Raw genomic sequence first — 23,402 nt, 5'->3', positions numbered from 1 at the left:
AAAAGTCTATAAAAGTGCTTTCTTTGTCAAGTATTATAGAAATGCACAACAGGATTTTCATTTGATGCAGAGATAAGTGAATTTGTGCTATTTAAATCCTGAAAGTGCAGGAGTGCTAAATATAAATGAGATCTGAATAGTAATGTTAGCTGAATGTTTTATTGTAGAATAGGAGTTGCTCTAGGCTGTCTCCTTCACTTCTCTTTGCCCCGCCCTCGCCCGCAAAAAGACTCAAGAACTTTTTCAATTTTCTATTCCTGTCTCCCTTTTTCTTCCTTAAGTCACAAATGCTCTGCAATTGATTGCAGTGCTTGGGTTCCTCAAAACCATGTATGTGTGTGTGTGTGTGTGTGTGTGTGTGTGTGTGTATAAATCAAAGCGAGTTCTCCCCCACTCCAGGTTCTTCTGGCTGTGGGCGTCACCCACACAGTCTTGAAACAAGGAACAAAGGAGTGTTGTATTTGGCTAGTGGGCGTCCAGCTCAGGCGGCAGTTCAAGCCCAGGAATTGTGGGCACAGAGCTGATCCAGGTGGTTAGACGAGGCTCCCAGGCCTTGGGATGGTGGTCTACGTAGTTCTCACGATCCTTCCTCAACTTGGGCCTCAACTCGTGTTCTCTGTACTCTGTTGTGAAGCTTCCCATCAGAACGGATGGAGCCCGTTTCCCTGGGAGCCTCGGCCGGCCTACCTGGGAAAGAGGGAGAGCGAAACTATTCTGGAGTCCCTGGTGAAGAATCAGGGCAAGTCAGAAGTTCAGTGGTGCGAAGCAAAATGAATATGTTCACAGGTGAAACGCAGACCGCAGAGTGTGAGTCAGCGCCATTTCTGCCGACCCCCTGGCAAATTCTAGCAGAAGCCAGCCGAGGGGAGCCGTGCACACACACAAAACCAGAAAAAATCAAGCGTGAACAACGCTGAGGTGGACCGCTGCGAGCCTTTTAAAGAGCCGGAGGCGTCACGTGACATAGCCCCGCCCCCAAGTGGCGGAGACGTTGTGCGTCACTTCCGTCCAGGCCGGAACTCAAGATGGCTGCGCTCCTGTTGAGGTGACTTTATCCTGGGGCTGGGGGTCTGTGTCCGCGGCCCTGGGGAGGCCTGCGCTGCCCCTCCTGTCTTGCTGACGACTGTTTGCACCGTCCCGGGGCGGGGGAAGGGCCCGTGGGTGCGCAGGTCGCGCGCTCTGGCGTCCTAGGGCCCCTTCCCTCCCCTCCCAGCTGCTCCGGTCCCCGGGGTCACGGGCCCGTTATCTCCTCCTGAACTCCTTACCGAGGAGTCGCGCGGCTGTCGCCCCTTCTCCTTCCCCCAGCTTCAATACTTTCCCCCCAGGTTGCGTTCGGGGCTGCACCCAGAGCCACGCTCCGAGAGAGTAAATAGTTAGGACTTCGAGGTCAGCGGACCGTCGGTCGTACGACTTCGAGCTCTTATTCGGGCCTCGGGAAGAGAGATCTTGGTGTACTTTGCTTTTGCTTCGAACTCCTGCAGACACTAGTTGCTGGCAACGAGTGGACACTGAGTTCCTAACGGGCCCCTGGGGGAGGGGACAGGAGTCCTGGATCCCTACCGCGCCGGCGGTTAGAAATAGCGCCCATAGCGGTCGCTCTACTGTCCTAAAGCGGCCCAGGGAATTCAGTTTCAGTTTATCTTTCTATGTGGGGTAGGGAGTGGATGTCTCAGTTTTTCTATACAAGGTCATTCGCCGCCCGGAGAAGTATCCTAGATTTTCTTCTATTCTGTCCCGTCCACTGTCTAGACCTCGTTCTCCACTCAGAGCCTTTCTAGGCGCGGCAACTCGAGTGACTTTAGACACACCCGGTACAAATCCCAGCATAGTTTCGTGCCAGGCCTATTTTTGGAAACTATTTGTTATGGAAAGTTAGTTTTAATGTCGTTGAGATTTAATTCCTGATTTCCCCAAATGCCTTCTTATTTCTCTTTCCACAGCAGTACACCCAGTATAAAAATAGAGGGACTTTATTTAGTTTTTCTCTGTGACAGAACGATTCCTTTCGGAGTTGAGATCAGGAGTGGGGTATCTTAATCCATCATTTTCCTCCTTCCCTCTCATTTCCAAATGTATCTTTTTTTCCTAAGGTGTTGCCAGCCCCAGTCTTGCCAGAACTGCACTCTTTATTCCAGGCAGTTTTACCGTAACTGAATGATTTTGAATCCTTGATGTATTTTGGTGGATGTCGGGGGCCTTTTGGTAGAATTAATGTTTAGCTTGAAATGATCATGTTGGTTCTAAACAGTTCGTTTTAGGAGTTTCAGGATTATTGTTTGGAAGGTGACAATGATCATACTCAGTAAATATGTCCAGACAGTATCATTTTGAGATGTGTACGACTGTCACCGCTAGCATTCAATGCCAAGAAATAGACTTTTTCATTAGTATTAATCTGAAGCTCATGGGAAGGGCGCCTCTCTCTTCTTTTTTCACAAGGGATTTCTTAGGAGGGGGCATAGGGAGTTAAAAAAACAACAACAATTTCTTTTTCTGATTGAAATTCTGAGTCTAATTCCATTTCACTAGAGGGATTTGGAACTGTTTATAACGTGCTAACTTAGCCTCAAAGAAAAATACCTTCTAAGAAATCCTAGGAGCTAGATTCTAGTTCTAGTGTCACTAGTTCCATTTATTTTGGACAAGTCAAGGTCATCAATCCTCATTTGTGAGTGAAAATAGTAATAACTTGGGCCCACTTAAAAGAAGTATTGGCTAAACGTTTTTAATGTTGGCTAATTGGCTAACTAAAAATGATTAGTTTTCAAAGTACCGTACATCATGGCTTTTAAATAGTGCTCTATATTTTGTATATTCCCTAAACAGTTCACAGACTAGCCAGGAATGAATAACCAGCCGAGTAATGCAACGCCATTGGCATTTAGTCAAGGAATGATTTGCCAAAGCCAAGACGGAGATGGAGAACTAAGCAAAGAACAGCTAGGCTTCTGTCTAATAAAGTTCATGCCGCTTAGGCACAAAATCGCCAAGAGTTGTTAACTATGTGCACGTTGCTCATCATATAAAATACTACCTGTGAAACCCTCTAAAAATAAGGCTTAACTTTAAATATATAAGGCTGCTTCTTAAAATAAGCATACCTCATTTACAAACCTTTTTTTTTTTTTGAGCCTCTTCTACGTGTCAGACATTATCATAGGTGTTATAGACACAGAGCAGTCCAGTCTTATCCTTGAGGAGCTCAAAGTCTAGTAGAGGCGATAAATAGATTAATTATTAAGTACCATAATATGTGTTGCTATAGAGATACGAAGAAGCGGTGTGAGGCATGGCAGGGGCAGCAAGTAAGGCGAAAGAAACTGAAGTTGCCATCCAGGAGTTGTCGGGTTTTCAAGGATGAGTTTAATCAGACTGTGAGGGAGGTTCCAATCAGAGAAGAGCATGAGCGAGGGCACATAGTCCTAAGAGGGCTTGCTCTGTCTGGGTGTAGTGCAGTACTCAGCGTGGCAGACATATAAGGGGCTGACGGGAATTTGGAGGAGAATGGGTCCAGAGAGTTGGAGTGGGCCGTGTTGAGAAGGGCCTTGTTTGGCTACGGTGTGGACCTTACACTACAAGCAACGGGGAACTCTTAAAAGACTTTGGGCAGAAGACCAATGAAATCAGCTTTATTTTTCAGTAAGTTAGCTTTGGTAATATTGAATGACTGGGAAGAGACTGATGGTAGGGAGATCAGTTCAGGAGCTCCTCTTACAGTTCTCTTTGTGAGAAATGGAGAGGATAAGGACTAAAACAATGGACTGAAGTCCTGGATAGCATTGATAGGACTGGGTGATGCCTCACGTATATATGGGGGTGAGAGAAAAAAAATCAAGGATGACTTCTGTTGTCGTTTGGGAGTGGGTGGGGGCTAACAGTCATGAATCAGAATTTTTGTCTTTAAGTGATTTCTCTTCATCCTGTTCTTTGAGGTTATACATCTATTTTAGTGTTGCTCTTACCCCAGATATTTCTGAAACTTTTTGGCATACCATCAGATCAAGTTTAGAGGTCATATAAGAGAAACTCATTATATTATAGTCGCATCTTGTTTTGGACCAAAAATGGTTTTATTTAGTTTGATCGCATAGACTTGGCTTTGAATAACTTTTTTTCCCCCCAAAAGTCAAATCCATTTTCAGCAGATGAATCTTTTTATCACCACTGATGGTTTTAAAAAGAATGTGATGTGAATTCTAAAGACCTTGGGGGAAACCAGTGAAATACTGGTCGTATCTTATACATGTGGGCCGAATTGCAGTTTGGAGAATGATTTTCTGGCCATTTTCTTATGTAATCCTCCCAGCAACCAATTAGGTAGGTCTTTTCAGTCCCATTTTACAAATAAAGAAGCTGAAGCTCAGTGGTCCCCTAAAGTTACATGATTTATGCAGAACCGGAATTCCAGTTTTTACTTTAATATTCTTCCTGTGTCTCTGTTGTCACCCCAGTCCAGAGAAGAGTTTCACAAATGATTTGAACAGCGATTACATTTTTTGGGTACACATGTATAATGCATTTAGAAAGGGACAGTGCTAACTAGAATGGTAAGTTCTGGCTTGTTCATTAAAAAGAAAACAAAGTACGATTACTTTTTGGCCATAACACAGAACGCCAAGTTCCTGGTTTCCCACAAAAGGCAAGGATCGATACCTACTTTGGTCCTGTTTCAGATAAGGCTATGGACTTTGCGCACCTAGTTTCTGTGAGGGCCTTGTGGAAAGCTTACGTTGGTATTTGTCTGGGAAACAATAGCATTAGACAGAGTGCTGTAGATTCCAGCCCACATCTGCAAACTCTTGCTGGGCAGCCGAGTGACTGGACCTAGCCTGGTGTGCGGAATGCATGTCCTGCGAACTTCAGAACCACAATTACTTCGATTGATTAAAGAGATTTGTTCCCACTGCCTTCTGGGAGCCTGGGGTACACAATGTCTGCATTCACCTCTCGTCTCCAGGGCTGGAGAGAGAGAGGAGCTGAAGGAAGTGTTGGCTGGATTATTTTACCTTCAAATAGCGTACCCTTCCACTGTCCTAGTGTCAAGCAGAGGGATTTTGAAACGTTTGTGCCTCTAATACCGATGGTGTGATGGACACTGTGAGCTTTTTTACAAGGTCGTCGGACCTCAGTGCGATTTTATTTCCCCACGGTGCCTTGCGCATAGGGGATCTATAGTAAACTTTTGTGGAAGCAACATATTTTTCATTTTAATCCCAGCGCTTCACTCTGATACCTTTCTTAAATACTTCTGGAAAGATTTGATATGATAATGTGAATAGAGGGGCCTAGTGGTCGTATTTTTCAGTTCGTGTGTGCTCTCTGGATCAGTTAAACTCTCTTTACATAGAATGCCCAGGCACATCTTAGTTTTAGGCTTGAGGAGCAGTTCTGGTACTGTTTTGATGCATTTCGAAAATAGCAACTTTTTAGTAGAAAACTTGTGTATCCTCTTGGTGCAACTCTTCACGTGGTCCATGAAATCTTTGCGTTCCCATACTTTTTGCACTATTAGAGACTTTTTTTTTTTTTTTTAAAGTAGACTCTATGAATGCAGTGTTTGAACTCAGGACCCTGAGATCAAGACCTGAGTTGAGATGAAGAGTCAGGTGCTTAACTGAGCCACCCGGGCGCCCCTATTACAGACTTTTTGACTTGAAATTCATCTGTGTTGTCGGGAACTTGATCGTAGTTCCTAAAATGACAGCTTAATGTTTAAGACCCTCTTTCTACAAACCCCTTATTCTTCAGCCTTCTTAGTTCCTCCCTTTGCAGCAGTTAACTGAGCTGTATTCTTGTTCTTCTTCTTTACCCCAATCTTTTTTTTTCTCTAAAATTTTTTTTTAACATTTAATTTTTATTTTTGGGAGAGAGTGTGAGTGGGGGAGGGACAGAGAACGAGGGAGACAGAGGATCCGGAGCCGACTTTGTGCGCTGACAGCAGTGAGCCTGAGCCGGGCCCAGACTCACAAACTGCGAGATCATGACCTGAGATGAAGTTGGATGCTCAACCACCTGAGCCACCCAGGCGCCCCAACCCCTATCTTTTAACCGTGACCTCCTTTAAAACCTCACTTAAAAATAAATCACATTCTATATTTCTCTGTTGAACGTTACCAACGCTCATTATTCTTTTACCTTGTATTATTTGTGTTGGGCTAAAACTTTATTTTGCATTTGTAGGTTGTATTTGTGACTATTCTCAAGTTATTTAAAGTTGTAGCTTTCCAACTAAAAAATCATTTCAAGGACAGTGATACTGTCATTGTTTTCATCTTACTCTTAATTTTTCCTTTCACTCCTAAGTCTAATATGGTACAAAAATAGAGAACTTGATAAACTGAAATTGATCTCGAAATGTGTGTTGCTCTTTATTCTCTCTCTCTTTTCTTTTTAAGATTTTATTTTTAAGCAATCTCTACACTCAACATTGGACTTGAACTTACAACCCCAAGATCAAGGGTCACATGCTCCACTGACTGAGCCAGCCAGGTGCCCTCCATTGACTCCTTCTTCTCTTATCTTGCAGACAGGTTGGCCGTCATTGCCTCCGTGCCCACCTTAGTCCTCAGCTCTGTATCAGAAAGTAAGTTTCTAAATTTGTGGAGGCTATTATGACTTAACATTTTTTCCTTCGGGAACAGCAGTGGGTTGTTGTTTAGATTTGGGGGGTATGTGTGGAAGAAAATAGTTGTAGATGGTTGGCTGAAAATTTAGTGATTGTGGTCACTATTTTTCTCATCTGGTAGTAGAAGAAGGAAGGATTAGAATATTAAATTTTAAATTTGGGAAATATTTTATACTTTCAGAAAAGTTGGAAGACATTTGCTATGTTTACTTAGAGCTCTATGTATTTTATTTTTTTTATTTTTTATGTAAGAAAAAAATTTTTTTAAGTTTATTCATTTTTGAGAGAGAGAGAGAGAGAGAGAGAGAGTGTCAGCAGGGGAAGGGCAGAGAGAGAAGGGAGACACAGAATCCGAAGCAGGCTCCAGGTTCCAAGCTGTCAGCACAGAGCCCGACGCGGGGCTTGAACTCACGAACTACAATACCATGACCTAAGCCAAAGTCAGATGCTTAACCAACTGAGCCACCCAAGGCACCCCGTTACTGACGTTTTTGAAGAATACGGCCCAGTTGTTTTGTAGAATGCCTTTCAGGTTGGGCTTGTATGATTCTTTGCTATGATTAGAGTCAGGTTACCCATTTTGGGCAGGAGTAATAGGTAAGTATGTTATATTCCTGGTTATATTCACATCAAGGGCATGTGATGCCATTTGTCCCATTGTCAGTGATTTTAACTTTGATCATTTGAATAATGGAATGTCTGCTAGGTATTTTTCCACTATGAAGTTATTGGGTTTTTTCTTTTTTTATAATTAATGGGTCATCTGTGCATAGGTTATATTTTCTTGAGGGGGATGGAATGTATTTAATACAGGCATGTAATAAATTATTGGACGTAGCTGTTCAACACTTAGCTTCCATCCACCCCATTGACAAGGGAAACCCAAGAAACTGTTCAGAGGTGCTGAGGTCTTGATTTTTGAGGATGTGAAAGGGAGTCTTGACAAACCAGATGAGAGCAGGTGGTGCTGATGTATGAGACCACACCCGTGCCCTCGGGAAAGGATGATCCATTTATATAAATGATTTTGAAATATTGTACTTGCTCTGCTGCCTGGCACGAAAGAAGTAGAGCTTCTGTGGCAGGACCTGCGTGGTGGGGAATTGGAAAGAAGAGTTTTCCTCTGCTAGGACTTCCTTGGGTGATTGAGGTTGTTAATAACTGAGTCAAACTTGGCATAAAGATAAGAGGATTGGACAGACATGTTTTCTTTATACAATGGGTTCATCCAGCCCAGCTTAGCTTTTTTTATTTTAACTTTTTGTTATGTAAAATCTTGAGACAAGTATATTTCTAATCATTTTAAAGTCTTCCATCTTCTGGTTTTATTTTAGTGCTGTCCCTTTGGGAACCACAGCCAAAGAAGAGATGGAGAGGTTCTGGAATAAGAACGCTGGTTTAAACCGTCCTCTGTCTCCTCATATCACTATCTACAGGTGAGCACTCTGGAACCAGGGAATCTAGAGGTAATGGGTGAAGGTCCTGGAGGTTGGGCCATTGCGCCCCTGATTATTTCGCTCAGGCCTTTTTTATAAGAAGACGACTGTTTTTTGCCTTCTGGCCTTAGAGGGTAATCTATCCTGAAGAACTACCATTTGGAAAATGGCAAGTCAAAATGTAATTTCTATTAGTCGAAAACCAGTATTTTGAAATGATTTCAAATTTATATAGATGTTGCAAAAACAATACACTCAATTCCTGCATACTGTTGTGCACATTCCCAATTTGTGAACATGTCCAAGTGATTTAAGATCAAGTGCAGAGATGATCGTGTCCCATTACTCCTGTGTTAGCTCTTGTGCTGCTGTAACAAGTGATCGTAAACTCTGTGGCTTAAAACAGCACATTTGTTATCTTACAGCTCTGTGGGGCGGAAGTCTGACAGGTCTCACTGGGTTAGAATTAAGGTGTTGGGAGGGCTGCATTCTCTTCTGGAGGCTCAAGTGAAGAATCTGTTTCCTTGCCTTTTCTAGTTTCCAGAGGCTACTTCGAATTCCTTGACTTGTGGCCTCCTCCCTCCATCTTTAAAACCAGCAGTGATGGGTGACATTCTTCTCCCACCACTTCCGCCCTACTTCCATTGTCACATTTCTTCTCTGATTCCCTTCTGCCAGCCTCTTCCACTTTTAAGGACCTTTGTGATTATGTTGGTACCATCCAGATAATCCGGGCTAGTCTGTTTAGCTCAAGGTGAGTTTATTAGCAAACTCAATTTTATATGCAACTGTTAATTCTCCTCTGCCATTTAAGGTAAAATACTCACAGGTTTCAGGGATTAGAATGCAGACATCTTTAGGAAGATCATTACTCATTACTCAAGTAGGCTTAATACTTGAGTGCATGTTTCATAAATTCAGGGACACTCTGTAGTACAGCCTTCACAGTCAGAAAGTTAACTTTGACCCTCTGTTACCATTTAATCGTCAGATCTCATTCAAGTGTTGTCAGTTGTCCTAATATTGTCCCTTATAGGTCCAAGATCCAATCCAGGATCATGTAGTGCATTTAGTTATCTCTTTAACTCTTTAATCTCTTTTGGTAAGGAAAGAGTCTTACCTTATCTTTTATGACCTTAACATTTTTAGAATGTTCCTCAGCTTGGGTTGTTTGCCTGATGTTCTTGGCAGGAATGCCTCTAATGTGATGCTGTGCTCTTCTCAGTGTGTGGGGCCAGGGATAAACATGATGATGATTTATCCTGTTACTGGTGATGTCAACTTTCTTTTTTTTTTTTAATGTTTGTTTATTTTTGAGATATCGTGAGCAGGGAAAGGGCAGAGAAAGAGGGGGACGAAGGATCCAAAGCAGACTCCATGCTGACAGCAGTGAGCCCGACGCAGGGCTTGAACTCACGAGCCATGAAATCACGACTGGAGCCGAAGTCGGACGTTCAACCAACTGAACCAGCCAGGTGCCCTAAGCAGACACATTTTAACTAATGATAAAAGTTATATCACCAGGGGCACCTGGATGGTTCAGTTGGTTGAGCGTCCAACTTCAGCTCAGGTCACGATCTCACGGCTTGTGAGTTCGAGCCCCACGTTGGGCTCTGTGTGGACAACTCGGACCCTGGAGTCTGCTTCGGATTCTGTGTCTCCCTCTCTTTCTCTCTGCCCTCCTCCACTTGAGAGTGCGTGCGTGCTCGCTCTCTCACAAAAATAAATAAACATTAATAAATAAATGTGTCTGCTTCGGTTTCTCTGTAAAGTTAATGAATAAAGATAGTGTGCTTATAATTGATCATTATTTTGTGGGGAGACTTTTACCACCATGTTGATGGTACTTATCATCATTTATTAGTTATTACAATGAGTTATTACTGTGACGGTTGCCAGATTGTAATTTTTCTAATTCCATCATCCCTTCTAGATTTATTTGTAATAAATAAATTAATAGGATGAAGCATACTTTATCGGTGCAGACCCAAGGAATCCTAAAAGGAAAAACTCTTTTCTACTGTGATGACACCAACTAAAGGAAAAACAACCTCGTTTCCTCTCTGCTCTTGGTACTTCTGACATCGAATGTGTGGAGGTTTTTCCCACACCAACCAGTTTTCCATCTCTGCGGATACCAGTTGGGTATCCAGGAATTCAGTCGTGACGCTTACTGTCTGGAGTTAGTGCAGAGCCTACAGGTTAGGGGCTCAGTCCCACAGGCTGTCCCCCACTTCAGATGCCTGTTGGCAAGTCCTGTACTTTTGACTGACCAGCTATAAATCAAGAGTTCTCTCTACCCCCTCCTTAGGTTCAATCATTTGCTAGAATTGCTCTCAGAACCTGGAAACATTTACTTAACATTTACTAGTTCGTCATAAAGGGTACTACACATGATACAGATCAACCATGAGGTACCCTTTGACGCACCTCTACGTCCAGAAAAGTTCTGAGCACAGGAGCTTCTGTCCCCATGGAGTTGAGGTACACCACCTTCGTGACATGTGGTTGTGTTTACCAACCTGGAGACACTGAACCATTTACTTTTGGGATTTTTGCGGAGGCTTCATCACGTAGGCATGATCAATTATTAACTCAATCCCTAGCCCCTCTTCCCTCCCTGGAAAAAGAGGGAGTGGACCTGAAAGTTCCACATTTCTAACCGTGGCTTGGTCTTTCTGGTAACCAGCCCCCACCCAGAGTCACCTCATTAGAGCAAAGGACGCTCTTACCGCCCAGGAAATTCCAAGGGATTTAGGAACTGTGTGTCAGGAATCAGGGTCAAAGACCAAATATTAGAACAAAAGATGTTCCTAGCCCTCCTATCTCTAAGGAGTTGATAAGGGTTTTAGGAGCTCTGTGTCAAGAACCAGGAAGAGAGACAGTGTAGATACATAGTTCTTATTTCCCAGTGCCTATTCTGCCTAAAGGGTTACACTGTTACTCTCCTTTATTTTGATGTTCAGATTGTCCCACACTTAGCCGGTGGGAGTGCTTCAAGAAGGCTCCTGCGAAATCAAGATCTGGGTGCTAGATGTGCTCATTGCTACCAGGATGTCATTGCTTGTAGGGCCTTTTCAGTAGACAGAGCTAGGATATGTGTGGATGCAAATGCAGGTGTCTGTGTAGGTGTGAGTGTATACATAAACACAGATGCATCTGTAGCTGTTCATCCGTTGTCCTCGGAAGTCGCATCGATAACTGGTAAGCTGGTGTCTTCAAAGAAAAACCCTTCTAGGTCTGCTCCTTTCCAGTTCATGCAGCAAAGCAGCTGGAGCCCCGCTACCCTCTCTACTTGGGTTCCTGCCAGGGAGGCTGGCCGTTTCTTTACCACCTCCGCAAATACCACAACCCTTCAGATTTTTTCCAAGCCAGATTCCAGAAATAATTCTGATTGCAGAAATTGGGCATTCTAAAACAGAAGGAGACTAATAGGTGATCTTAAGCCTTGCAACTTGGTGGAACTTTTTTTTTAAGAGAGAAAATATTTGGGGAAAAATGATAATGATGAAGAACTTCTCAAATTACTCTGAATCCGTATTTAAAGCCCTGGCCTTTTTGCTTGGGTCACGTAACGAATGTTAGTAAGCTGGTGGCGTGAGTCTCTCACTACCTTCTAGACATACTTGTGGGGGGAAAAAAGCATCAGAGAGCATGGGGCTGTTTCCAAGGTGATATGTCCAGGAAAGATGTCTGATTTATGTTTTATGAAATCATATTTTCTATTACTAACTTCTTTAGAGTTTTTTGGAGGAGGCATGGGAGGGAGTAAATGGTCAAGGTAGCACTTTATGAAGTATTATTTATTTCACTAAATTGCATCAATTTATCAAAGCAAAAGCGTATACAGGGCTTAAGTTATCAGGAGAACAAGAGCCACTGAAAAGGATGTTAGAAAACTTTTTAAAACTTAGGGTTGAAACTTAGAGATGAAAGGGGCCATAACATTTAATTTCCTCATCAACCTCATTGGTGTTTTTTGTTTTTGTTTTTTAAGATTTTATTTTTTTATTTAAAAAAAATTTTTTTTTAACATTTATTTATTTTTGAGACAGAGACAGAGCATGAGCAGGGGAGGGTCAGAGAGAGAGGGAGACACAGAATCCGAAACAGGCTCCAGGCTCTGAGCTGTCAGCCCAGAGCCCGATGCAGGGCTCGAACTCATGGACCGTGAGCCGAAGTCGGATGCCCAACCGACTGAGCCACCCAGGCACCCCTAAGATTTTATTTTTTAAGGAATCTATACACCCAATGTGGGGCTCGAACTCACAGCCCCAGGATCAAGGGTCTCCCACTCTACTGACTGAGCCAACCTCACTGTTTTAAGAATGTTCCTTGGGACTTTGGATATTCCACTAAGCTTCTGTGGGTAGTTGTGTGTGGCTGGCCAACATGCAGATTGCACTGTGGGCCCCGGCCCTGGGTAACCAAAGCAACTTCACTTTGATCTGTTTTATATACAGTAAAACCTTGGTTTACAAGCATAATTTGTTCCAGACACATGCTTGTAATCCAAAACACTTGTATGTCAAAGCGAATTTCTCAATAAGAAATAATGGAAGCTCAGATGATTTGTTCTACAGCCCAAAAATACTCAATTTTTTTTTTTTTAACGTTTATTTATTTTTGAGACAGAGACAGAGCATGAACGGGGGAGGGTCAGAGAGAGGGAGACACAGAATCTGAAACAGGCTCCAGGCTCTGAGCTGTCAGCACAGAGCCTGACACGGGGCTTGAACTCACGGACCGTGAAGTCGGCCGCCCAACCGACTGAGCCACCCAAGCGCCCCTGCCCAAAAATATTCATAAAGAAATGATTATAATACTGTAACATAATACCAAATAATAAAGAAAATACAAAGTATAAAGAAAAATTAACCTGCACTTTCCTTTCCAAACCTTCATGGCTGGTGGGAGGGAGACAAGAGAGAGGTGGGTTATTGTGTAGGACGTCTTTCACTATCACCAATGGATTTTGGCTACAGTACAGTATTTTTTTTTTAATTTTTCTTTTAATGTTTTATTTATTTTTAAGACAGAGACAGCATGAGTGGGGATGGGGCAGAAAGAGAGGGAGACACACAATCTGAAGCAGGTTCCAGGCTCTGAGCTGTCAGCACAGACAGCTCAGGTGTGGGGCTTGAACTCATGAACTGTGAGATCATGACCTGAGCCGAAGTCGGACACTCAACCGACTGAGCCACCTGGGCGCCCCTACAGTACAGTATTAATAAACTCTTGTCATGTTCTGTATTTAATGTAACTGGCAATAAGGCAGCAGAGGAAAAGGTCTATATCGGCAGGCAGCCTGACCTAGAATGAAGCAAAGCATTCCTAAGCTTACTCTTGGATGGAAAAGCAAAGGACTGCCCATAGGTGCTTTGAAGTGACAAAAAATACAGTGGTGCCAGTGTGGGCACCTTCCAACAATCTGAAAAAAATTACCGATTTCTGCCAAACACCATGGCCTGAGACTGAGCATCTGAGCATGGGAGACTATCACTCACAATCCTTCAGAGAGAGAGAGAGAGAGGAACCGTTGTCTCATTTGGGATCATGTGATGTTCCACTCATATTGCAAGACATCGCTCGTTTATGAAGTTAAAATTTACTGGAAATGTTTACTCGTCTTGCGGAACACTCGCAGAATAAGTTACTCGCAATCCAAGGTTTCACTGTATTGGGTTTTTGCATTTTAAGAAAGGTGCTGCTCACCAAAAAAAAACAGAAAAGAAGTTTAAAAGTCACGGTTGTACCTGATGAGTGAATCTCTTCTGCGTTATTTTCACATGGTTGTCTCTGCCTGGGCTTATACCCCTCTAGCATACAAGGAACTCCCTACCGCCCTTTTCCAGTTTGGGCATTTCTTTGTTTATCAGAAAGACCCTTCTTTTATTGAAGTTGCTGCAACTTATTATTATATTTTTAAATTTTTTATGTTTATTTTTGAGAGGGAGAGAGTGAGCAGTGGAGGGGCAGAGAGAGAGGGAGACAGGGCACTGACAGCAGAGAGCCCGACGCAGGGCTCAAACCCACAAACCATGAGATCATGATCCCAGCCAAAGTCTGATGGCTGAGCCACCCACGCACTGCAGAAGTTGCTACAACTTATATCTTCTATCCAGTGGCTCTGGTTTTACCTTGAGTCATGTGAAATAAATCCAAGCACACTTTTTCTCCAACATCCATTTATTGATTTTCATGTGCTTATTGGCCATTTGTATGTCTTCTCTGGAGAAAGGAATATTCAAATCCTACGCTCATTTGTTTAATTGGGTTGTCTTATTTTTTAACATTTTTTTTTACTGTGGTAAAATATGCATAATACACAAAACTTGTCATTTTGACTATTTTTAAATATACAGTTCAGTGGCATTAAATGTCTTCACCATTGTTGTACAAACCATCACCACTATCCATCTCCAGAATCCTTTTATATTCCTAAATTGAAACTCCATACTCATTAAGCAATAATTCCCATTCTCTGCCGCCAGCACCAACCCCTAACCACTGAGTTTCTGTCTCTGTAAATTAGACTACTCTGGGTGCCTTGTGAAATGGAATCATACAATGTTTGTCCTCTTGTGCTTGGCTTCTTTCACTTGGCACAATGTCTTCTAGGTTCATCCATATTGTAGAATGTGTCCGAATTCTGTTCCTTTCTAAGGCTGAACAGATGCTTTGGTGTATGTATACATTGCATTTTGCTTATCCATTCATCTGTCCACGGACATTTGTGTGGCTTCTACCTTTTGGCTATTGGGAATAATGCTGCAATGAGCATCGGTGTACAGATACCTCTTTGAATCCCTGCTGTCAGTTCTTGTAGGCCTATATCCAGAAATTGAACCGCCAGGACATATGGTAATGATTTAATTTCTTGCGGAACCCGCCATACTGTTTCCTACAGGAGCTGCGCTGGTTTATGTTCCCACCAACACTGCCTGAGGGTTCAAATTTTTCTACATCCTCACCAACGCTCATTCTTTATTGTTTTTAACAATAGGTATCTCGTTGTGATTTTGATTTGTGTCTCCCCAATGATGAGTGACTTTGAGCATCTTTTCGTATACTAACTGGCCATTTGTATATCTTCCTTGGAGAAATGTCGTTTACTTTGTCGATGGTATTATTTGCAGCACGATTGTTAAGTCACATGCTGAAACTCATATATCCTAGGTCTCTAGCTTTTCCTTGATTAGCGTTCTATTAACAGTCCAAAAAGGAAATAAAATGAATACATTTCAAATCAAGTATTTGTTGATTGTTCAGTGTGCTTGATACTCTTTTAGGAGTTGGAAATACAGAGATGAATAAGATATCATCTGTGTTCAAAGGGATCTCATGTCCTGAAAAAAAATTTTCCTAAGGGAAAATTTTAGTGGCTCTTAGTGATTATCTTTTCTGTAAATGAATTAAAACAATCTTGATTTTCTATACTAGACTCTTACTTAATGTGTGAACAGGAAATCGTGGAAATGATTTGTCTTTGTGATATTTAGGCCTCAGCTAGAAAACACAAAGGCCGGGGCTGAATTAATCTGAAGATCCATTCACTCCTATGTCTTGGGTTGATTTTGGCTTCTAAAGGCACCATCATTTTCTCTCCACCTGAGTCTTTCTCCGTGATCTCTCTGCATAGGCTATTTGGGCTTCCTCTTAGCAGGAGAGAGTGTGTTCTGGAAGTAACGCAATGTCCATTCTGCTACATTCTGTTTCTTGAGGGAGTCAGTCGTGAAGGTTCAAAGGGCTAAACACTTACTTGCCTGAGTTACAAGGAGTTATAAGGAGTGACAAGATTCTGGAAGGTCACGTGAAACTGGAACTAGGACTGTGGTTGTTTGGGAAATAAAATCTCCTTTACCTACTCAGCACTAAGCTAACCCAGGCTATGGTTTTAACCATTTTTGAAAATTAGGGTAACATTTGACTTCAGCAGTTTCTCCTATCACTCCCATTTTCCACTTCAGTATGTCTAAATACCAGAGCAGTGCTCATGTTTTATCGGGTAGCTCTTTCAGTCATGGGATTTCATTCACTGGCCATGGGCCCTAAGTGCATTCGGAATGCTAAGCAGTGTCTTACAATTTCCCCACCTCTGTTTTTTTCAGTTCTCTCAAATCAATATTTGTTCTGTCTTTTTCAGTCTGATAATCATGCTCTTTGACAAATAAAATAGTTGAGCAATCTGCTTTGTACTCTGTCATCTATTAACATAAAATTGTCCATCCCAGTTAGGAGGCTTTCTTTCCCTGAATACAATTTTAAAAGCCCCTTTTTGTTGTCCTTGACATTTTTGCAAGCCTCAGCTCATTCTGGGTTTTAGTCTCCTGATTTATCTAACCAAATTATGTCATTGTTCTCTGCTTGTCCTTTGTTATGTGGCTCTTCTTCTGCCTTTTATATTTATCCTGTTAAGTCTGAGTTAAGCAGAGTGGTGTCTAGCCAGTTTTTTTGGTTTCTTTGGACGTTACTCCTTTCTTACTGTGACCATTTTCATTACATAGTTAGAATTTCTTTTTGAGATTTTTTTCAACTTGCTTGGGTACCTTCCCTCTAGAGTGTTGAAAATATGGTCTGAGTAGGCTCAGCATTTCCTATCTAAGCTGACTTTCTAGGGTGAACGTTCACTTTATCCAAAGACTTCTGTTCTTTCCATTTCACTAACCAATTCTCTCGAGCATGAGAACCAGGTCCAGAATATAGCAGTGTTAGTTGTCCTTCTGTGGAAACGCTTTGGCAGATTAATGATTCAGAGCGTGATTTAGAAAGGGGTTTGATGACAAAGTATTTCAAAACTACCGTGGATTAGGAAACATACACTAAATCCAGAAAAATTGGATTTAAAAATTTGGGATAGGTAATTTATCAGGGAGTAAATGGTATGCTCAATTGGAATATTTACGGGCATATAGTAAGAGTTCAGGGGTGACTGTGTGTTCTGTGAAACTAGATAAACAAAACTCACTTGGTTTTCCCTTTCCTCCAATCTTGTGACTAGAGCAAGGGAAGACCCAGGTGGTTGTAGTCTAGTGATTATTTTCTAACTTGATGCAACTTTAATTGGCGTCTTTGACCCACCCATATTGTTCCTTCTTAGGAAAGGAGGAGTTTCCTTCTGGTGAAAGGGAGGGATGCTTCTCCTGAAATAAATCAGTTTTCATGTATTCACACTAGAAAGTGGAAACAAGAATGCAAAAGCTGTTTTCGTTTTTATATGTAAATAGTGCCTATATCCAAGTAGTTTATCTTCTCTTCGCCAAAATGGACTGTGTATCGGGGTCCCTGGGTGGCTCACTCGGTTGAGCGTCCGACTTCGGCTCGGGTCATGATCTTGCAGTTCGTGAGTTCGAGCCCCGCATGGGGCTCTGTGCTGATAGTTCAGAGCCTGGAGCCTGTTTCAGATTCTGTGTCTCCCTCTGTCTCTGGCCCTTCCCCTCTTGAGCTCTGTCTCTCTCTTTCTCTCTTTCTCTCTTTCTCTCTCTCTCAAAAATAAATAAACATTAAAAAAAATTTTTTTTTTAAATGAACTCTCTATTGTGTCATATTTTCCTTTTTTTAATTGCCTTTGTGTATTTCTTTGCAGTTGGTCGCTTCCCATGGCGATGTCCATTTGCCACCGTGGTACTGGTATGGCCTTGAGTGCAGGTATGGACACGTGTATTTACACATACGTGCACACCGGCACACGCACTTTGAAGAACTTTGCTGTTTCTGTGTCTCTTAGCACCCCCTCCTGTGCAAATCAGCAACTTGATTTAGAGAAAATGACGAGTCCATTTAAGCTTATTGTTCATTTGTTCCTTTAACAATTCATCATGAGTTCCCAGTAAGCTTATGTTCTTTCCTTAGCCAGGTGTTTTGTTTGTTTGGTTTTTAGTAAGCTTCACACCCAGCGAGGAGCCCAATATGGGGCTTGAACTCATGACCCTGAGATCAAGACCTCAGCTGAAATCAAGAGTCGGACACTTCACCGACTGAGCCACCTAGGCGCTCCTATCCCTAGCACACTATTATATATTTATTGAAATTACAGAGAACAGAGGTAGAAATGTCATAGAGATGTGTGGGCCGACTACACATTGACCAAACACCGTCCGAGATTAGTCATCAACCTTATTCTTCCAGAAACTCAGCTTTAGCACCCATTCTGTATCACCTAGAATTGATTAGGCCCAAAAAACCAAGTCCTTCTCCAGTCTCGCAAAATCTTGGTTTACGGCCCAGAATGTCTATTTATTTACTTACGTGGTATGAATTGTATGCTGGTCTTAGTGCATCCATTTCAGGTAGTCAGGTTTATTACAGGCAGGAAGGATGCAGATTTTAATCAGGTTTTGGGATCTGATGCATCTTTCTACAATAGAGAGATACTTCACAAGAGGATCAGCTGTATTTTAAATTTTTCCCTGGCTGGTACAGGAAATATGGACATATTTTTGTTTTCTGTGATGTTCTTCAGGGACCGCCCCCCTGGACTCCTGTAGACTGTGTTTTTACAGAAGTGCTCATCAGTGGGACTGCTGGCTCAAGTGTAGGGACCCTGTATTTAGGCAGCTGCTGCTAAGACATTGGCAGAAATTAGCTAATGCCATGTCTTTGCCGTTCAAAGTCAGATTTGTTTTGTTGGTAATCAAGTAGGGATAGGAACTCCTACCTAAGATCGGATATTATCATCCCTACTTATCATTCCTTTGGTTGGTAAAGGGATGATGGAATCCAGGTAGAAGGATGATTGCTATTGTCTTGGAATCTGTGTATAGTTTCCGGTTTTTAACCCACTTGGACTGAAAATAATATAACAGACTTCAAGATTAGGTTATGCTAGCTGTAAATTCACAGTTACTTTCTTTCTGCCTACTTTGAATCTTATAATTGCTAGATTGATTCTTTATGCTTAGTTTGGTGGTGTTGATGAACAAATTTAATCCTAAAAATCATTGAAAGAACAAGAGCAGTTTATCAGGCTTTAGTTTCCCTTTTCATCTCAGTGTATTTATCACCACTGAATGAGACAAAGGATGTTGACTCTTTCATAGACCATACTAATTAAAAAATATTCGTTTGCCAAACATAGCTAACGGTGAAACATATTTTTTTCACAACCGTAGTTAGCAGTAACTTACTTCTTTCCTATCTTTACCCCCTTGAAAGACCTTGTATTCATCAGCACGTATCCAGTTTATCCCTAACGTTCTCCCCTGATTCCAGGATGGAACGTAGTGGCTGTTGTGTGTATGGTAGTAGTTCTCCTGTTTCCCTCAAATGCTGAAGGTCCATTCAAAACTGGAAGGGAACCTATTTTCAATAGGTGGGTGACGTAGGCAACCCGGTCAGCTCTCTAAACCTCAGTTTTATTCCTTGTTAAAATGAGCATCTTATTAATGCCTCTCCCAGAATTGATGGGATTTCAAGAAACCACACTCTGGATGTTGACTTACAAAAACAGGAATGAGAAGTATGATAAATTTAATGGCAGCGGTCTCTTAGAAGATGAAGTGCATTGGACCAGATGGTGAACTTGGCCTGAAATGAAGTCAGTCCCAGCATCTGTGATCTTTGCATTCTTGTGGCTCTCCTCCAATCTGTTCTTCACTTAACAGCAGGAGAAACAAAACCTTATGAAAATAAATTGAATCGTGTCACACTTAGAGTCACCCTATCACTGCATTTGCCTTTGCGCTTAGATTAAAATTCAAATCTCCACCATGGCATAAAGTGCCCTGCCTCGTCTGGCCTTGCCTCCCCTTGCTTCCTGTGCTCTGGCCACACTGGTCTTTGAATTCCTTTGAATGAGCAAAAGCCTTTCTCACCCCAGAATCATTGCATGATTGCATTGACCAGAATCATCAGGTCATGATCCCAGGGTCATGGGATCAAGCCCCACATCGGGCTCCGTGTTGAGTGTGGAGCCTGCTTGGGATTCATTTATTTCATCTCTCTCTCCCTCTCCCTCCCTTCCACCCTCCCTCCCTCCCTCCCTCTCTCTCTCCCCCCTAAAAAAAAAAAAAAAAAAAGTACTTTGCCTACCACCATCTGTAATTAAGGAGTTTCCAGTTCTAGTTCTTTTGTTAATTTTATGTTTCCAGCACTGTTCCTTCATAGTTCTTATTGCACTGGTCGCCTCTTTCAGAGCTTTTATTACATATTTGTAATTCTTTTGTTTGCTTACTTTTTATAAATCTGTCTCTTTTATTAGACTGCTAACTCTACAGAGAGTGGGGACTGCATGTACCTTCTTTACCCTCCATACCCACTGGCAGACACGCAGTAGGTGCTTAGTAGATCTCTGTTTACTAAATGAATACAACCATCTAAGTCATTTTGCTCATAGTGGTCATTTCAGAAATGTTCATTTTTCCTGCCTTCTAGTTCACCTCCTGCTTGCATTAGACATTAAATAGTGATAGTAATGGCCCCTACCCTCAAGGGCAGAGGAGTCTAAGGAGTAAGATTAATAAATATATATAATTCTCTGCAATAACTTTTTAATAGAAATATGGGGTCCCTGAAGAGAGACCATCTGTGAAGGAGTTGGAGAGCTTGAGAGAAGGATGAGGAGGAGAGTTCATTAAGAGGTGGTAGAGGAGGACATTCCAACAGAGAAACTACCTTATGGCCTAGGGGTTGGGAAGTGTCCAGAGTCACTGGATGGTGATGACTGGGTCTGGTTGTTTGAGAGTAGTGTTTACGGGAGAAGTGGCAGAAGGTAAGGCTGGAAAATGTGCTAGACAGTGAAGGACCTTGACTGCCGTGTGGACAAGTTGGAACTTGATCCTGTAGATCTTTGGAAGTCATAAAAGTTTCCTGTTTTTGGGGTGCCTGGCTGGCTCGGTCAGTAGAGCACTTGACTCTTGATCTTGGGGTTGTGAGTTCAAGCCCCGCATTGAGCATAGAGCTTTACATTAAAAAAAAGAAAGAAAGAAAGAAAGAAAAGTTCCTGTTCTCATTCCAGTAATAGGACAGGCTGGCTGGGACAAATCCACTGTAGAGATTTTGCAGCCAATATGTAAATTGTGAAAAGCATGTTGAACCGAAAAGTGTGATGACGCTAGTTTGACTTTAAAATAGAATTTATTGCAAAGGGACTTCGTAAACAATACTTTAAAATATGGGAAGAGATGGCCAGTAATACTCTTCCATTGCTTAGATGCAGTAGGGAGTAAAACACTCATGGCTTTTCGTAGTGACGGATGGTATAACAGTCTTGATGCGATCAGGTCAGTCCCTTGAGAGTGGCAGGTAGCGGAAGCTGCAGCAAGAGTGAGGCTGGGGGAGGCAGTCAGGATGCGGCAACACCACCGGAAACCCCATGAGTTTAGCAGAAGCCCGGGCGGGTGCAAAATAGCAGGTATTCAGAGGAATTGCGACTGCAAATGAAGTTTACAGTGACCTCAGAGGGGTGTGGGAATGGTCCTGAAGGTCTGGGGTTGTTAGGAAATACGGGTCAGGTCAGAGACCTTCAGTGAGAGATTGCCTGAATGCATACACAAGCCTTCAGCTCAGGCAGTCCGTTTCTTTTCTAGAAAAGCCAAAGGCCTTACAGATTTCTAAAGTAACTAATGGAACTTGAAAATGACTGCTTTTGTCTTCTGGGCTTGTCATGAGATGGGACATTAGTCATTGATTCTCGAATGTGTTAGGAATCCTAGTCACCGAGGCAGTGGAGACAAAGTAACAAGAGTAAACTTTGAGAGTAGGACAGATCTGTGTTCGGTTCCCGATGTGTCACTAACCAGGTGCTATATAGGCTCACTTCCTTTCCTGCTTGTATTAATGCCTAGTTAGGATTGTGGGAATTAAACACTAGATAGAAGGTTCTGGCTGTAAATCAGAGTCTTCATGACCCCTCCCTTGATAATTTGCTAGAACGGCTCATCAGAACTCCTGAAAACACTTTACTTACATTTAGTGATTTTTTTAAATGAAGGATGCCCCTCAGAAGAGCCAAATGGAAGAGGAATGTAGGACAACTTATAGGGGTGGACTGGGGGGCTGTCAGTGTGCGTGGAGCTCCCATGCCCTCTCTGGTATATTTAAAGTAACACCAAAGTTCAGCTGAGTAAAAATGAGGATCTGATTGGCTTTATGAATTGATTCATGAATTGGGCAGCATCCCTTTTAGCAAGGAGATGCTCTGCTGAGCTAAACAAAAGAAAGGTTTTTAAAGGTAGAGAGAAGGCATTAAAAAAAAAAAAAAAGAGGGGCTCCTGGCTGGTTGAGTGGGTGGATCATGTGACTTTCAATCTTGGCGTTGTGAGTTTGAGCCCCACATTGGGTATAGTGATTAGTTAAAAATAAAATCTTAACATGTTTTTAAGTTTATTTATTTATTTTGAGAGAGAAAAGAGAGAGAGAGCGAGCAGGGGAGGGACAGAGAGATAGTGCGATAGAGAATCCCAAGCAGGCTCCGCACTGTCAACACAGAGCCGGATGTGGGGCTTGAACCCACGAACAGTGAGATCATGACCTGAGCTGAGATCAAGAGTCAGATGCTTAACCGACTGAGCCACCCAGACGCCCCCGAAATAAAATCTTCAAAAAAAAAAAAAAAAAGGAAAGGAAGGAAAGGAATTTATTAGCAAGGAATGCATTGTTTAGGCAAGGTTGCCCTCCTGAGGGGCATGGAAGGTATCTATCAGTAAATTTCCTATCGGTAAATTTGCTCAGATTGACCAGGAAATTCCGTGTTGACTGGTTACACTGCTGGGAAGTTGAAACTGCAGTTAGCTTAGGTATCAAGTTAGGTTTGCTGCTTTGCCCTAAGCGTCACCATGGTCGGCCTGTGGGTTTTTCTAACACCACCCTTTCTGCACCTGATGTGTTCAACAACTTGAAAGCAGCTCAAAACCTGTCGTTCAGGGGGTTTTATGGAGGTTTCTCACCTAGGCAGGATTGATCACGTTATTGGCCATTGGTGATTAGCTCAAGCGCCAGCCACTCCTTTGCAGAGATGTGGGGGGCGGGGATGGAAGTTCCAACCCTCCATCCCTGCCTGGGTCTTTCTGGCAACTAGCCCCCATCCTGAAGCTGTCTAGGGGCCCCCAGCCACCGGTCATCCCAAGACACTCTTCCCACTCTAGAAGTTCCAAAGGTGTCAGGACTGGTGTGCCAGGAACTAGGGGGAGAGACCAAATATATATTTCTTACCATAGCACATCTTTGAACAAGGAATATCAATCAGTTAATTCAGTCAAAAGTGACTTTGGCCAAAGCTTTCCTCATTACAAGTGAAAAAAATATATGAGAGGAAACCAAATATGCGATTTCCCAAATTCCCCTCTGATGCCTAGTATACCAGGAAGCTGGTGATAGCCTCTCCTCCAATGACCTCAGTGCCC

General features: G+C 42.5%; 1 protein-coding gene across 3 annotated transcripts in view; it reads left to right on the top strand.

Annotated features, from left to right (window-relative positions):
- Positions 1-983: 983 nt before the first annotated feature.
- The window catches only part of SDHC (succinate dehydrogenase complex subunit C), a 35,617-nt gene continuing 13,198 nt past the window's right edge, over positions 984-23,402 (top strand). The window contains exons 1-4 of one of the 3 annotated variants that reach the window (XM_042924499.1): positions 984-1,045; positions 6,527-6,583; positions 7,960-8,061; positions 17,648-17,709. In XM_042924499.1, coding sequence (XP_042780433.1) covers positions 1,026-1,045; positions 6,527-6,583; positions 7,960-8,061; positions 17,648-17,709 — 241 coding nt within the window. In that variant the 5' untranslated portion in view covers positions 984-1,025. Of the gene's footprint in view, positions 1,046-1,368; positions 1,387-1,879; positions 2,136-6,526; positions 6,584-7,959; positions 8,062-17,647; positions 17,710-23,402 lie in introns of those variants that run through there. The other 2 variants (XM_042924500.1, XM_042924498.1) reach the window with 2 other exon arrangements.

This window comes from Panthera leo, chromosome F3, assembly GCF_018350215.1.
Source record: "Panthera leo isolate Ple1 chromosome F3, P.leo_Ple1_pat1.1, whole genome shotgun sequence".
Classification (NCBI taxonomy): domain Eukaryota; kingdom Metazoa; phylum Chordata; class Mammalia; order Carnivora; family Felidae; genus Panthera; species Panthera leo.
The sequence above is the reverse complement of the archived record's forward strand: the minus strand, read 5'-3'. Positions and strand labels throughout refer to the sequence as shown.